This window comes from Myotis yumanensis, unplaced genomic scaffold (genome assembly GCF_028538775.1).
Source record: "Myotis yumanensis isolate MYYU_CA2020_CCGP unplaced genomic scaffold, mMyoYum1.0.hap1 SCAF_7, whole genome shotgun sequence".
Taxonomy (NCBI): Eukaryota; Metazoa; Chordata; class Mammalia; order Chiroptera; family Vespertilionidae; genus Myotis; species Myotis yumanensis.
This window is the reverse complement of record NW_027223758.1, coordinates 84143884-84159206: the sequence shown is the minus strand read 5'-3', so window position 1 is coordinate 84159206 and position 15323 is coordinate 84143884. Positions and strand designations below refer to the sequence as shown.

Here is a 15323-nt window from a genome sequence, read left to right as displayed (position 1 = left end):
GATCTAAAATTATGTCTTCAGTATCCGTTATGGCCTGGGCAGGCAGGGTGCTGTGGCATGGGAGACATGCGAGCGCAGTATGCTCCCCAAATACACAGATGGGGTTCCGTTGCTAAGGTCTAAAGGAGGAAGGAGTGTGTACATGAACCAGCCTAATCTTGCATGATGTCATGCAAATAAATGCTACAATCGTTTGGGCTCAAAACATTAAATTTCTGCCTTGTACAGGTGGGACTTGGGAAATTGTGTAAGTCCCGAAGGCTCATTCTGTCAAATGTAGAATTTTACCATCCTTGAGCTGTTATTAAGTGTTAGACTAACAGGAGATCCTGAATATGAACTTGGGCAGGAAGAACTCTGGGTGGGGTTAGAGTATCGCCAACTTGTCACAAGTCTAGAGTCTAGCCGGGTCCTTGTGTCCAGGGAGCCCAGTGGCTCCTCAGAGGGTCATGGCCAAGCCAGGCCCGTCTTAATCAGGGGACAGCCGAATGCTGATGGCTCTGCCCCTCCCGGGGAAGGAGTGCTCCTCCCCACGAAGCAGCGGGCTATGGTTCTGTCTTCATCTCATGATGTCTACAGCCCAGCGACGGCAGCGCCTCCCGGGGAGACCGGGAGAGAGCGGGTGTGAGGAGGCCGAGTTCCCCTGGGGCTGTGCCAAGTGGCAGTTGTTCGAATTAAAAGTGATACGAGGACGGATTGGCCTGATTCGGTGTCAGCGCAGAGCTCTCTGACCCCATTCCGTGTAAGCGCTTATCAGCAGCCCGGGAGCGACTTGCTCACAAGTCAGCACTGATTAAAGGGCCATTGGTAATCAGGAGACAGTTAGAGCTGGGGCAGAACCCAAGCTCAGGCCGACGGGGTCCCGTGGCTTGTTGGGGGGACGAGTCTGCTGGCATACAACTGTGGGAGCCACAGAGGGTACCTCCCCCCAAAAAAATCCTGGGAGAAAGAAAGGAGGCCAGGGTTTCAGTTAGGGAAATGGATAGAAACTAAGACCAGTTACTATGCACATTCTCAGGGCTTGAATTTTTTTTTCAAAGATAAAGAAACAAGAAAGCCTTTAACTATTAACCTGTATAAGAATCTGCCTCAACATCCCTTGCTGATCCCGTCTCCTCTTAGCTTCTCTCATGTGTCCATGTACTCTAGCCACTTCACACGTGTCCATGCTCTCACATACCCCTGCCCCTTTGCCCACGCTACATTTGTAGTCAGATCCCCATCTCCTCCCCTGGGGGTAAAAGTCTATCACCCTCTAACATCCACTTCATTCGACACGGGAAACTGTTTTCAGTCTGCTGGGCCCAGCTAATGGCTCCCTTCCTTCTGCTCCCACACTGCACAGTAGGTACCTGGTTATTGAATAATCTCAATTACATTGAAATGACACGTTCCAGTCCACTTTTATTTTACTCCATATGTGTGCATGCAAATAAGAAGCCTGTTCCGTGATGTTCCCCATGCATGGAGCCACATGCTATCCAGCATCTCGTGAATGCTTGCCACTCAGCGTCTTTTTATTTATCCATGAATCATGCTCTGATGTACTTTGTTGAACAGCTTTATGGTATCCATTGTATGACTGTTCCACATTTTATGTGTCTCTTCCCCCTATTGGTAGACATTTAGGTTATATATTTTTATTGCCACGTGCAGCCTCTAGGTACTGTCTGGAAGTAGCGGTGATGAGTTGTAGGGGCCTGGGTATTCAGTTTTATCGATGTGCCCAGACGGTTGTCCCCATTTACATTGAACCAGCCGTGTGCGAGTCTCCTTTTCCTTACAGCCTCATCCTCATTTCATAGTCTCAAAGCCCTTGGTTACTGCCACTCTGGACTGTCGGTTTAGCCTGCCGCTCTCCGATTACCGCTGAGGCCGTGTGTCTTTTTCTGATGTTCATCAGTCATGTGAGTTTCTTCTGTAATTTCCTGCTTCTATCATTTGCTCCTTTTCCAACTTTTAACTCCTTGCATCGTATCTGCCTCTGTTGTTGGACTCTGGACTCAGTGATGGTCGAAGCTTGGGTTTGTATCATTCATAGCAGTTGGACTTGCTTCCCTCCTGCATCAACATGTTTCCTAGGTCAGTCACCAGAAAAACCCAGCCTGGGTTTAAAAGCCAAGGAATGACATGCAAGTTCTTCACACACACAGACGTGGGAAGTTCTTCATTCCCAGAGCAGGGATTATGGGTTTGGTAGTAATAATACAACCTCTTCCCTGTGTGGGTACCATTTCATACTTTAAAAGTACGTGTAGACCCATCCTGTCACTCCCTGACGCAGCCTGGTGAGGTAACGCGGGCGTGTCCCTCAGCAGCGCTCCCCAGACGTCGGGCAAGCCCCCCATCGTCTTGCTCATCTTTCATTTGTCTGTTCTGAACAGGCCATCGGAAATGCCAAAACCACCCGCAATGACAACAGCAGCCGCTTTGGGAAGTATATTCAGATTGGCTTTGACAAGAGGTACCACATCATCGGGGCCAACATGAGGACCTACCTGCTGGAGAAGTCCAGGGTGGTCTTCCAGGTGAGGGGGCGACGGGGCCGTTCTGTATGTTTCCCCCATGGACGCTGATACTTGCTCCCCGACCCCACGCCCTGTATCCAAAGAGCAACTCGCCCTCTGAGCCTGGAATGGGAGATGCTTGTTCGTTTGGTTTTATTTCTCTCCTTCCATCATTAAGTACGCATTCAAGTGCTGTAGGCATCATGCCTGGAAAACATGGTACCAGTTATTTCTCAGTGAGTATTGTGTTCAGATTCAATCAACACACATATACTGAGTGCCCGTTAGGTGCAAGCCGGTGCTCGACCCCGAAGGGGCCGCGAGGAAGGAGTCCTCCGTGGGTTCCAGCGGCATGGCCAGGGGATGCCACACGGCGTCTATGGGGCTGAGCTCGCCCGGGAACCTTCCTACTTGGCAGGTTATAAAAAAGGCAAAAACCAACCCAGTTTCCTTTTCAAATTAATGGGGTTCCCGCTTCTCCCCGGACTCGGTTCCTCATTTCTGTGCTCGCCTTCCGTTCCCTTCTTCCCACTGCTCTTCGGCCTCTGGGTGGCCCCCTCCGCCTCCCCCCGGCCTCTGGTGGAGGTCAGTCGGCTCCCAGCAGGAGAACGGGCCTCCTCCAGCTCCTTTCGATGTCCCATCCCGGGCCCGAGATGCTGGTCTGTGCCCCGGTGTGAGCCGGCCGCACACTCTCCCCGGGCGAATGGCTTCCTGGCCCTGGCATTTCAGCCGCCTCCAAAGGGGACATCAAAAGAGGCCTCAGGTGTTCGTGTCTCGTGGCACCATCTCCATGCTGACTCTTGCCAATGGCTTCCCGATCTCCTTAGCCAGCTTGGTCTCTTTTCTTTCCTGTGTTGCCGAGGCTGCTTCTGCACCTCCCAGGTTTGACTAGACAGCCCCACGGTCTTCATTTCCCTGCAGCCAAGCACACAGCCCACTGTACAAGGGGCGGGTGGGGTGCTGCCCAGGCTCTGCCAGACTCTCCCCTCAGCACCCAGGAGCTTTCCTCCCCCGGCTCCCCTTATTTGGGCCTCCCCACCACCACCACCACCACCACCACCACCACCAACCCGATGCCAACACCAGTGCCAACTTAGGGCAGGTCTGGCCCAAATTGTGCCCTCAGCCCTGCCTCACTCGGGGACCTTTCCTGCTGCCCAGCCTGGCAGTGGGCCAGAGCGGGCTCTTCCTCAGCCCCAGGCCTCCCGAGGAGACAGGAGCCCACAGCGGGAGGTGTGTCTATGCAGCCGGAGCCGGCAGCACGGCTGGCTGAGTGGGTGCTGATGGCGGACGCGCCGTGTGCGGAATAGCAATGATGTTCATAGCAGGGAAAAGGAAATAACGTTTTCATTTCAGAGGGGAAACCCCCCCGGTTGTAAGAAGGCCCCACTTGAGAGGCTGGAAGATCGAAGGTGGGATTGAGGGGCAGATGTGGAGAAGTCTTGACCTCTGACACCGGAGCACCCTGGGGTTAGGATGGGGAGGGGGCGCTCCTGGGGGTGATCAGCCTAAAGCTGCTGACCTTTGTCCTCCTCCAGGCAGACGATGAGAGGAATTATCACATCTTCTACCAGCTCTGCGCAGCGGCCAGCCTCCCGGAACTGAAGGAGCTCGCCCTGAGTGAGTGCACGTCTCGGCCCTGGCAGGGGCGGGGGGGGGGGGGGGGGGGGGCGGGGGTGGTGGGCGCTGCGCTGCAGGTGCGTGCACCTTCAGTTGCCTCCACGTAGGCCTGGGACACACCTCACAGGAGGTGCTCTGAAAGGCGAGCCTACAGGGAAACAAGACCTGGTGCTTTCACCAAGCCTTTGGCACGCTCGCTCTGTGCCAGAGCCCTCAGCGCGGGGAGATGTGAGGGGCTGAGCCTGTCCCTGCACAAAGGCCTGAAGTGACTTCCTCCAGAGGATCTCCCTCTGCTGAGCCTGTGAGTGAGTTCAGGGTCCACGTTTTTCCTCTCCCGTCCGAGTGCCTCCAGGCACCAGCCTGTGAGCGGCTCCTCCAGGGTGCCCTCCTTCCTACCCTACGCCTGGCCTAGGCGCTCGTTCCTGGGCAGAGGTGTCGCCTGATGCTTCCGGCTCAGGCTGTGTGGGCGGGGGCTGGGGACTGAGCTGTTTGCTTCCTAGCTGGGCCTGGCACTGTGGGCTTGACCGGCGGAGGCACTGGTAAAGCTCAGTGGCATGGAGCACGGGGTGCAAGGTGGGAAATGGGGAGCAGGGCCATTTAAGGGGCAGACGGGGGTGAGCTGAGGAATGACAGCAGGAAGCTGGGACGGAGAAGTGGGGAAGGACAGGCCTGAGTGTGGGACAGGGGAGGCCACTTCATGGAGAAAGGCCCAGCAGGCTCTTCGAGGGCCTTTGACCTCTGCCTTGAGGGCAGCGGGGCAGGAGGGGTCTCTGCGCTTTAACGGAGAGCTGGGGGAGCGAGTTACTGGCTGTTCCAGGGACGGGGCAGAAGCAGGAGACTGGCTAAGCTTTTGCAACAGGCTTCAGCCGGCAGGCGCTGAAGGTTAGACCCAGTCAGAGTGGAGGAAGGAAGGAGACTCAGAAGTGGCCAGTAGGTCAAACTGGAAAGTCAGGTGTTGAGGAAGGACTGGGGCATCTAGGCATGTTCCACTGATGCGTGTTCCACGGCACATGCTCAGAGGAGGAGGAAAACCAGCCAATGTCGACATCTTGTCGACATCAGACATTATACACCTGGAGATACTAAGTCCCGGGCAGGGTTGTACCACCCGAAGGTGCTCCATAGTGTGTGGGAAATGTGCGTGCTTTTCGGGGTGGTTTTGATCATGTGTGTTTGTGGCCTTAAATGCTAGCTTCCCGGCCCCACAGTGCGAATGCTCCCGGGCGGTGGCCGTTTCTCCCTCTGCCAAGGCGGGCTCTGAACTCTAGGACCGAGCCTGGCCCTCACCAGCTGTCCCCCGCTGCCCCCAAGGCCGGACTGAAGAGGAATGAAGTGGGGGGATGAGAGCAAACAGCGAGGGTCCCAGCCTTGTCCATGTGCCCATGGCTCAGGGGTGCTCCAACTTGGTAAAACAAACGAACCAAAGATGCATGTCCCCTTGGGCACATCGCTGCCCCTCCTTTATCAGACGAGATGCTCAGGTGAAGGTCGTTGAAGGTCACGGGAGCCTGGGATTCCCGGTGGGCGCCCATCTTACCTGCCTGTGTGGATTAGGCCCCTTTTAGAAACAAGTCTGGGGCAAATTCTACTCCGCAGTGAATGACCCCTGCCTCGCTCATCTTATCCGTTCCCTGATCGCCACAGAACCGTTTTACACAAACATGACACCTCATCCTGGCTGTGGGGTGTCATTGTCTGTCTTTCCTTATTTAAGTTTTCTCTCCACTTGCCATTGTCAGGTCAGGTAATGTGGGAAAGGGTTCGACGTGGACTGGGGATGTCACTGGGTCTGGGGTGGCTTACTAAGGGAGCAGGACTCCCCACGCCTCACCGTCTGTGGGTAAACTGGGGGGTGAAGCTCGCCCTCCCCCATCGCCCCCCTGTATCTGATGCTTCGCTCCTTCCTTCCCCAGCCTGTGCTGAGGACTTTTTCTACACGTCCCAGGGAGGAGACACGTCCATCGAGGGCGTGGATGACGCGGAGGACTTTGAGAAGACTCGACAAGCCTTCACGCTCCTTGGTAAGGAGCTCTCTCTTGCAGGGTTCCTTTCATGGGGAGGAGAAAAGCATGGCCATGTCCACTTGGCTTGTCCACCCTCGTCAGCGGACGGGGAGGCCGCTTGTCCTCAGTGAGTCTCTCCTTGCCCTTCTCCCGCCGCAGCTCTCGGGCGCCCACGCTTCTTGTTGACCTGTCCTCAAAGTGGGAACTTGAGGGTGCACCGCTCTCTGGGCTAAATGAGCAAAGGTTTCCATCCTGGCAGGACACGTGTTTACTCCCACGAACATAGGTGTCACTGACTTATTTTCAGCCTGATAAATGATTGCCTTAAAATTAACTGCAGCTGGGGAGGAATATGTGGGAACAACTGTATTATTTCCTCAACGGCGCGGTAGGTCGACTGGTGTTCATTGCATTATTCCGTAACTTTTATTCTGCTTCTGAAATGTTTTGCAATTTAAGGAGACGGGATAATGCCTGACAGCGAAGTGAACATCATAAGAGATTATCCATGTCTTTGGCAACTTAGCCGCGTACATAAATGTGACACGGCGTTTGCCGCCACAGTGGCTCGGGAAGGTGTGCGTGCCTGTCCCTGTGCGGGAGCATCTGGCGTGGGGAGCAGCAGCAGCTCCCTGGCCGCCCAGCCGTCACGGCTCTCCTGGGCGTTTCTCCTCTCCTTCCCCCGTCGGCACTTTGGATGGTGCCACAGATGTTTGCAGGAGGTTGTGTTGGGAGGAAAATGACTGCAGATAAACGACCCTTCTTATTAAACTCATAACGACACCCACGAAGCGTGTGGTGGAAATCTAAGTCCAAAACGAGCCTGCAGATTGCTGCCCCTCCTTTGCTCCTGGAGACGGAAGACGGTGCCGTGACCCCTCTGGTCTGATCAGGGCGGTCGGAGAGGAGGCACGCCCGTTCAGTCGGGGAGCCCGGTGCCCTCTGAGCTGTGCTGTGAGTGGCAATTACTTGGTGAGGAGCTGGAATCGTTTTAGGAGTCACTGGCCCAGAAAGGCAAATCAAACCTTGAAAAAAAAAAATGAAAAGGCCCGTAAAAGGTGAAATGCCCTTTCTATCCTGCTGTGGAGATTGAGTGTCATTTGTTCTTTTTTTCCCCAGGAGTGAGGGAGTCCCACCAGATAAGCATTTTTAAGATAATCGCTTCCATCCTGCACCTGGGAAACGTGGAGATTCAGGCCGAGCGCCAGGATGACTCCTGCAGCGTATCGGTAAGTCGCACGCCAGCGCAGAGGCAGATGTCCGCAGCTCACCCTGTTCTCGAGGTTCCACACGACCGAAACGCGTCTGTGCGTTTAGAGGGCACGCGGAGGTTATTTATTCTTCCCAGAAATGGTTTCTGGTCCCTTGCTGATAGTGTTTTGAAAGAACAAATCCTTTTCCAAATCAGCTGCCATCAAATGTCTATCACGGAGGGCAGGGAATGTAGTGGCTATTCAGTACATGTAATTGACTTTTGAGAGAGGGAGAGAGAGCTAGACAGGCAGGCATTGGGTTGGTGCCTTCACTGGTTGATTCTTATATGTGCCCTGACCGGGGAGTGTACCCACCGTCTTGGCGTATGGGGACAGCACTCTAACCGACCGAGCCATGGGCCGGGCCTCAGTATTTTTGATGGTTTCATTTGCAAGTGCCCTGAGGTCCCTGGAATGCAGCTCTCGACACCAGAGCTGCCTGGGCCCATGTGAACATCCCACGAGTGCGAGGAGCTCCAGCCTGAGGACCATTCTGGAAGGCTGTGAAGGCGTGTTAGGCACCACGCTTGGTAACCGTCTGCAAGGAGCTTAACAAGCTAATTGGGGAAATAGGACAGCTGACCACACTTGCCGAGATCCTGAGAGCAGGGGTGGGATATTGAGACATCTGTGTGACGGCAATGCACACTGCAAGGCGCTTGATACACGCTCGCGATGACTGTTACTTTCCTGGTGCCCAGCGTGGTACCCGATGTGCGGTCATAAAAACATGTCTCCTTGGGCAGCTGGTGGAGCGGGTGCCGGAGCAGAACGGACAGCACCGTGCCGTGCTCGCAGGTATTTCGTTGGGCTGTGCTGACAAGACTGATGTCCTGGCCGTGACTCAGTGACTCCGAGTGGGGTCATCACAGGCCTCCTTTAGGCCCAGTTGTTGCCAAGTCCTGGGAGGTGCCAAGTGTGAGGAGGGGGCAGGACCCCTGACAGACAGAGGTCTGGGTACCACGTGGCACAGCAGGCCCTTTCCCTTGGAGGTAACTGCAAGTCGGAGGCATCTGAGCGCAGGCCCATGGTCTGGCGCAGTGGTCGGCAAACTCATTAGGCAACAGAGCCAAATATCAACAGTACAACGATTGAAATTTCTTTAAGAGCCAAATTTTTTAAACTTAAACTATGTAGGTAGGTACATTGTTATTAACTTAATTAGGGTACTCCTAAGGCTTAGGAAGAGCCACACTCAAGGGGCCAAAGAGCCGCATGTGGCTCGTGAGCCGCAGTTTGCTGACCACGGGTCTGGCGAGTCTTGGATTATTCTCCAGCTAGAGGCCATGAAGAGAACTCATTGAGCTGAGACCTGGGAGTCAGGACTGCCAGGGTTCAAATCCTGGATCTGAGTCTTACTGATCGTTCCTTAACCTTCCTGGCCTCTTCCTCGTCTGCAAATGAGGTGATGCACCTGCCTTACCACAGGGCCCACGATTCAGTTCTTAACGACCATCATCATGTGATTAGAGCCAGAGTGGACCCCAGGGGCATCCTCCTCACTTCACAGGCCCAGAGAGAGGACATTCCTTTCTAAGGTCACAAAGCCAAGCCCGAGCCCAGCCAGCGAACTTCCCCTGCACACTGCCCGTCCCTGGGCCTGGGCCGCCCTCCCCTGGCCTCACATCCCTGCTGGTGCCTGGCACAGTGCTGGGCACGCAGCCTATGCCGGAGAAACGCCTCACCAAGAGGATGCAGGGAGGGTCCCCTCTCAGATGCCTTGTGGTCTATTCCGCGGGGTGGGGGGTGGGCCTCCCAGGGAAACGCTGACATCCGTGCGCAGTGTGCCTTCTGCTCGCTGGCTTTCATCTTTAATTACAGCAGGAACCGTGGTCCTCGACCACCAGAGCTGCCTGGGAGATGCAGCCGCTTGCAGTGACTTGGACGCCAGAGGCGATTTGCTTTTTTGAATTTGGCCACACGGGCCCAAAAACCTAATCTGCGATCTGTGCTGCTGGCTCTGGTTAATGGATTTAACATCATTTAATTAAGCCTAAATGTAATTGCATGATGTTACATCAGCTTCAGTTAGCACCTATAATCAACAGTCAGCAGAGGGTCACGCAGGGGGAGCCACACCCCCTTGCGGTGGGTGGGAACCCATCCCATCTCCACTGCGTGCACCTGGGAGCTGCCGGGGAGGGGATGCGCCTGAGGGCAGGCGTGGGCGGCGACATGAATGTAGCAGGCCGTCTACATGTTGGGATCCCGCTGCAGTGCTATGCCCGGCAATGAAGAATTTCTTGGAAATAGGTCCGATGAGTAAGTCGGACACTTGCCCCCTCAGAACCTGTTGCCTGCCAGGCAGCCCCCAGGCACCTCCCTTTGCCACGGATGGCTTTCTGTTTGCGGGAGGGAGCGAGCAGGTGGGGGGTCCGTGCGGAGTGGCCATGGCAACCCCACTTGCTGAGTGAGTGAAAAGACGGGACTCTCCACACCCACCAGCCCACGCCGATTCTCGTGTCTGGGTGAGGCGCTCTGGGCCACATCTGAGAAATGAGGAGGACTGGGTTAGAATGACCATTTCCAAGGTATTTTCCTGGGAACCTTAATCCTAGCCAGTGGTCGGCAAACTCATTAGTCAACAGAGCCAAATATCAACAGGACAACGATTGAAATTTCTTTTGAGAGCCAAATTTTTTAAACTTAAACTATATAGGTAGGTACATTGTTATTAACTTAATTAGGGTCCTCCTAAGGCTTAGGAAGAGCCACACTCAAGGGGCCAAAGAGCTGCATGTGGCTCGCGACCACTGTGGTTGGCAAACTGTGGCTCAAGAGCCACATGCAGCTCTTTGTACCTACCTATGTACCTATATACCTATATACAATGTACCTACCTATGTAGTTTAAGTTTAAAAAAATTGGCTCTCAAAAGAAATTTCAATCGTTGTACTGTTGATATTTGGCTCTGTTGACTAATGAGTTTGCCGACCACTGGCTCTAGGCCAGTGATGGCGAACCTTTTGAGCTCGGCATGTCAGCATTTTGAAAAACCCTAACTTTGGTGCCGTGTCACATATAGAAATTTTTTGATCTTTGCAACCATAGTAAAACAAAGACTTATATTTTTGATATTTATTTTATATATTTAAATGCCATTTAACAAAGAAAAATAAACAAAAAAAATGAGTTCGAGTGTCACCTCTGACACGCGTGTCATAGGTTCGCCATCACTGCTCTAGGCCATTTCGTGGGAAAGTGGGGGCTCTTTGGGTTCTAAGCGTCCAGGAAGTGCGTGGTGCAGGGTCTGCCTCCTGGTGCTTACAGGTTAACAAACCAGCACAGTTGTGTTTGACCTGATGTCACCCCGCCCCCCCCTTTTGTTAAGAGCCAATTAACTATTGTAACTACTGCTCCATAGAACACGTTTGGGCCTTAATGATTTGGGGAGGTTCTCTCCTCCTCTGGCATTCTGTTGCTTTGTAATTGTGTTTGTTCTGCTTAGATTTTAAATATCCCTAGGAGAAAACAGCACAGCCTGGGGATGGAGTGTTGAGAGGGAAGTGGTAGCCCTCATGCAAAGCCTGCTAGGCAGCCTCGTCGGAAAAGGAGTCCCACCAGCAATGCAGGGCCATTAGGAGGCGGCCGGCATGTTCTCACGGCCTCCCTTTCACGGCTGGGCGGTCACTTCCTGTGTGGAGTGAGGTGGCGGATGAATAATGGAGCACCTCTGAGGAAAAGCGGGGTTTCCGGGGGTCCCCAAGTGCCCAAGAAACATGCACCTTGGGTGAAATGAGACAAGTCCCTGTGGGACATCTGGTTTCAGTGACTCAGAGGCTGGTGGTGTGGTTGGGGCTGGGGGAAGGGAGGGTCGGGATAAAGTACAGCCAACGGAGCAGCTGGGTTCTCTGGGTCACAGGACCCTGGGCCCCTGGGTGAGACCTTGCACGGCTGCAGGGCTGGGCTTCTCGGGGTCGGGGGTGGGGGGAAAGGGACTTAGGCTGGAGGAAGTCCTGTTTTCCCAGCTCTCAGCTTGTGGCGTTAGCCGGTCGTGTTCCCGGTGATTTTTCAGGTCAAAACCAGTCCCATACTTTAGCCATTTGTCCAGCTTCCCGCCTGGATTCACTTTCCCCCTGAGCTTTAAGACTATAAAGTTCAGTGACATGTGATTTAGTGGCCCTGGCGCTAAGATGAGAGAACATCTGCTTGGAAGACCGGACAGGTGCTGTCCGTGCAGGCTCGGCTCAGGGCTCGCTGCTGGCACGGAGCTGAGACCCGGTGCCCCTCAGAGCCTCGCTGGTCAGTGCGGATTCTTGCCGGCTGAGGGCAGGCCCTGCGCATAGAGCTCTGCAGGTGGCACGGCCTCCACTGGGTCCTGCTGGCCCCCAGCGCCTCCCTCCTAATGGTTTACCTGTTCTCTGCAGTCGGGGTGTCCTCTCAACCAGTCCCTCTGCAGCCAGCTGGCGGTGGAGGAGGGGACAGGAAAGGGGGGAGTTTTGTTGGCTAACGCCCTGATCATTTGGTCAGTGGCAGGGGTCATGATCAGCTTGAAGGACACTCTTCGGGCCCTAGCTGTCCTCTCCACTTAGCGGAGTGTTGGTGAGACTGGAGCGCTGGGGCCCATGCTCCCCTGGCAGGGGGGAGAGGGCACGCAGGGGTGCTTGTCCGCCATGCCCCTCCGGAACCCCATCCCCCTCCTGACCCCACCCCTGTGCGTCTTCCAGCCGCAGGACGAGCACCTCAGCGCCTTCTGCCGCCTGCTGGGGGTGGAGCACAGCCAGATGGAGCACTGGCTGTGCCACCGCAAGCTGGTCACCACGGCGGAGACCTACGTCAAGACCATGTCCCTGCAGCAGGTGGTCAACGCCCGCAACGCGCTGGCCAAGCACATCTACGCGCAGCTGTTCAGCTGGATCGTGGAGCAGGTCAACAAGGCGCTGCACACCGCCCTCAAGCAGCACTCCTTCATCGGCGTCCTAGACATCTACGGGTGGGTGCCCCCCGCTCCTGCCCTGCCTCCCGGGGGCCGGGTGTCTGCCTGCGGGCACTTTAGAGCCGCCCGGCCTGGACACCCCCTGGCAGTTCTCAATGGGGGAGTGTGAAATGGGGGGTGGCGTTTCTGGTTGTCACAGTGACTGGGGTGGCCCAAGGCCAGGGCGCTAGGTGTCCCACAGTATGGAGGACAGTCCCGAGGGGGGGCAGATCCTGTCCTAACACCAGTAGCTCCCCCACTGGGAACTCTGTAGATACATTTCTACAACTAGGAAACAGCCCAGAGCGGGAAGTGTCTCACCCAACTCAGCCTGGAAGTTACTGTGAACTTAAATCCAGGTTTTGTGTCTCAGTTATACTTCATTTACATCTACCATCTGACCTCCTTCCCCAGGTCACCAGTCACGGTGGTCATGTTGATGCTGTGATCTTGGCCGGCACCGGGCAGGTCTGGGCTGTGTGTTCATTCGTTCTTTGAGGTTTCTCTTCCCGTCAGAATTCTAACCCGGTGGGAAGGGCCGTTGTTACTCACAGCAGCCTGTTCTGCAGTGAGAGGCACGGCAGACGTGTGGTGGCGAGGCCTGGGGAGACGCGTGCATTCCTGCTGCCACAGCTCGCTGGGTGACTGCAGATCACAGCCCGTCTGCGCTGTAGTCCTCGTAGTGTGGCATGAAGTTTTGAGCCACAGTCTGAGGTTCTTTCTGGACCCCGTGGAATTGTGGGAAGGGAGATGTGCTGGGTCGCACCCTGTGCACTTCTATGATCCAGGCCCTGCCCCCTCTAAGCTAATAACAGAGAAAGTCCTCAGGGATCTTCATATTGTAGGAGCCACGGCTTCTGTCTTAACATAGAAACTCGGACCCACAGAGCGGAGCGGCGGGAGAACAGCAATGCTCTCGTGGAAACGGCTGCTCTGGGGGCTGATCGGCCAGACCCCCCTGATGCTGAGGCCGTAGTTAAGGAGCGTCTCCTCTAAAAGTGGCCCCTTCCCCGCCCGCCCGGCCCTCGTGGCACCTCCTCTGCTCTGTCCATCACTGGGTTTCACATCCAACCTCGCTGCGTGCAGTGGAGGTAACGGCAGAAGGTCACGGCTTTCTGGCGTCGCAGAGGCCTGTGCACAGGCCACGCCACACAGGAGGCCGCAGGAGAAGCTGCGCCGGGCGGCCGAGGTCCAGGCACTTAGTGCTGGACGAGCTGTGAGGCAGGAGAGAGCACGCTGGTGGGCACAGCCAGGAAAGCTCTGTGGGAGGGGAAGTTTGACCTGGATCTTGTGAAAGCATGGAGGGGGCGGGGCCATGCCTCTAGGAATAGGAGCACAGTCAGAGCAGCAGGAGAAAGTGTGAGAGCAGACCTCCCGGGGATGGAGCGTTGCCAGCGTGGGAAGCAGGAGGTGCGTCCTCCCCGGGGCTTCGGGCTCTCAGCTGCGCGACCCTGGGCAGGTCCCTGCTCCCGCTCAGCTGAGTGCCTGCCCTTGTGCGCAGCCCCCTGGTGGCTCCGGGACAGCATGGCAGGGCCTGTGCCCCAGGGGACCCACTGCCCGACTGGCAGTGATTAGTTCTGCACCGTTCCCTCCGCCAGGAGCATCTTCAGGTTAATTGGATTTCCCCAAACACTGACCTTTGGGGTTACCTTCTGCAGTAGGCCCCAGAGAAAGGGCTGCAGCAGTACCTTCATCCATCTGGGCAGGTTCTCATTTTTTTTTTTTTTTAAATCTTTATTGTTCAGATTATTACATTTGTTCCTCTTTTTTCCCCCCATAACTCCCCTCCTTCCAGCTCCCACCCCACCCTCCACCCTCACTCCCCACCCACTGAGTTCATCCATAGGTGCATGATTTTTGTCCAGTCTCTTCCCGAATCTCCCATTCCCCTTTCCCCCCCAAGAATAGTCAGTCCATTCCCTTTCTATGTCCCTGATTCATTATAGTCACCAGTTCATTCTGTACATCAGGTTATTTATTCACTTGATTCTTAGATTCATTTGTTGATAGATGCATATTTGTTGTTCATAATTTGTATCTTTACCTTTTTCTTCTTCCTCTTCTTAAAGGATACCTTTCAGCATTTCATATAATACTGGTTTGGCGGTGATGAACTCCTTTAGTTTTTCCTTATCTGTGAAGCTCTTTATCTGACCTTCAATTCTGAATGATAGCTTTGCTGGATAAAGTAATCTTGGTTGTAGGTTCTTGGTATTCAGCACTTTGAATATTTCTTGCCATTCCCTTCTGGCCTGCAAAGTTTCTGTTGAGAAATCAGCTGACAGTCGTGTGGGTATTCCCTTGTAGGTAATTGAGCCTCTTTCTCTTGCTGCTTTTAAGATTTTCTCTTTGTCTTTTGCTCTTGGCATTTTAATGATGATGTGTCTTGGTGTGGTCCTCTTTGGATTCCTTTTGTTTGGGGTTCTCTTCGCTTCTTGGACCTGTAAGTCCATTTCTTTCACTAGGTGGGGGAAGTTTTCTGCCATTATTTCTTGAAATAGGTTTTCAATATCTTGCTGTCTCTCATCTTCTGGGACTCCAATGACTCTGATATTAGTCCGCTTAAAGCTGTCCCAGAGGCTCCTTACGCTGTCTTCACACTTTTGGATTCTTTTTTCATTATGCTTTTCCAATTGGGTGTTTTTTGTCGAATCTTTGGTTTGATTCTTGCACTCCTCTGGTCTGCTATTGGGTATAATATTCTTTATTTCAGTCCGTGTATGCTTACTTTCTAATTTCTTTATCGTAGCATCGAGGGTCTCATTAGTTTTCGTGAGGCTCTGCACAAATTTATGGCAAGCCCTCAAAATTGCGATTCTTAGCTCCATATCCTCCATTTCTGTCATGTTTTTTTGTCTCCGCATCTTTTATGCTTTCTTGGTGCACCCCCTTGTGGTCTCTGTGCGCAGTCTTGTTCTAGCCAAGCCTTAATTGTTGTAGTTAACACTAGAGGGATTTGACCATCAGGCCGACTGGCGGTGGAAATCAGCTGTGGGAAAACTTCAGTCCTCAGGGGAGGTGCTAG

At 54.3% G+C, this 15323-nt stretch overlaps 1 protein-coding gene across 2 annotated transcripts in view; it reads left to right on the top strand.

Moving 5' to 3' along the window:
* Positions 1–15323, top strand: part of MYO5B (myosin VB) — a 196325-nt gene that overhangs the window by 105560 nt on the left and 75442 nt on the right. For both annotated transcript variants that reach the window (XM_070421140.1, XM_070421141.1), the window contains exons 6-10: positions 2385–2528; positions 4046–4127; positions 6041–6148; positions 7250–7359; positions 12051–12316. In XM_070421140.1, the coding sequence (XP_070277241.1) occupies positions 2385–2528; positions 4046–4127; positions 6041–6148; positions 7250–7359; positions 12051–12316 (710 nt within the window). The remainder of the gene's footprint in view (positions 1–2384; positions 2529–4045; positions 4128–6040; positions 6149–7249; positions 7360–12050; positions 12317–15323) is intronic.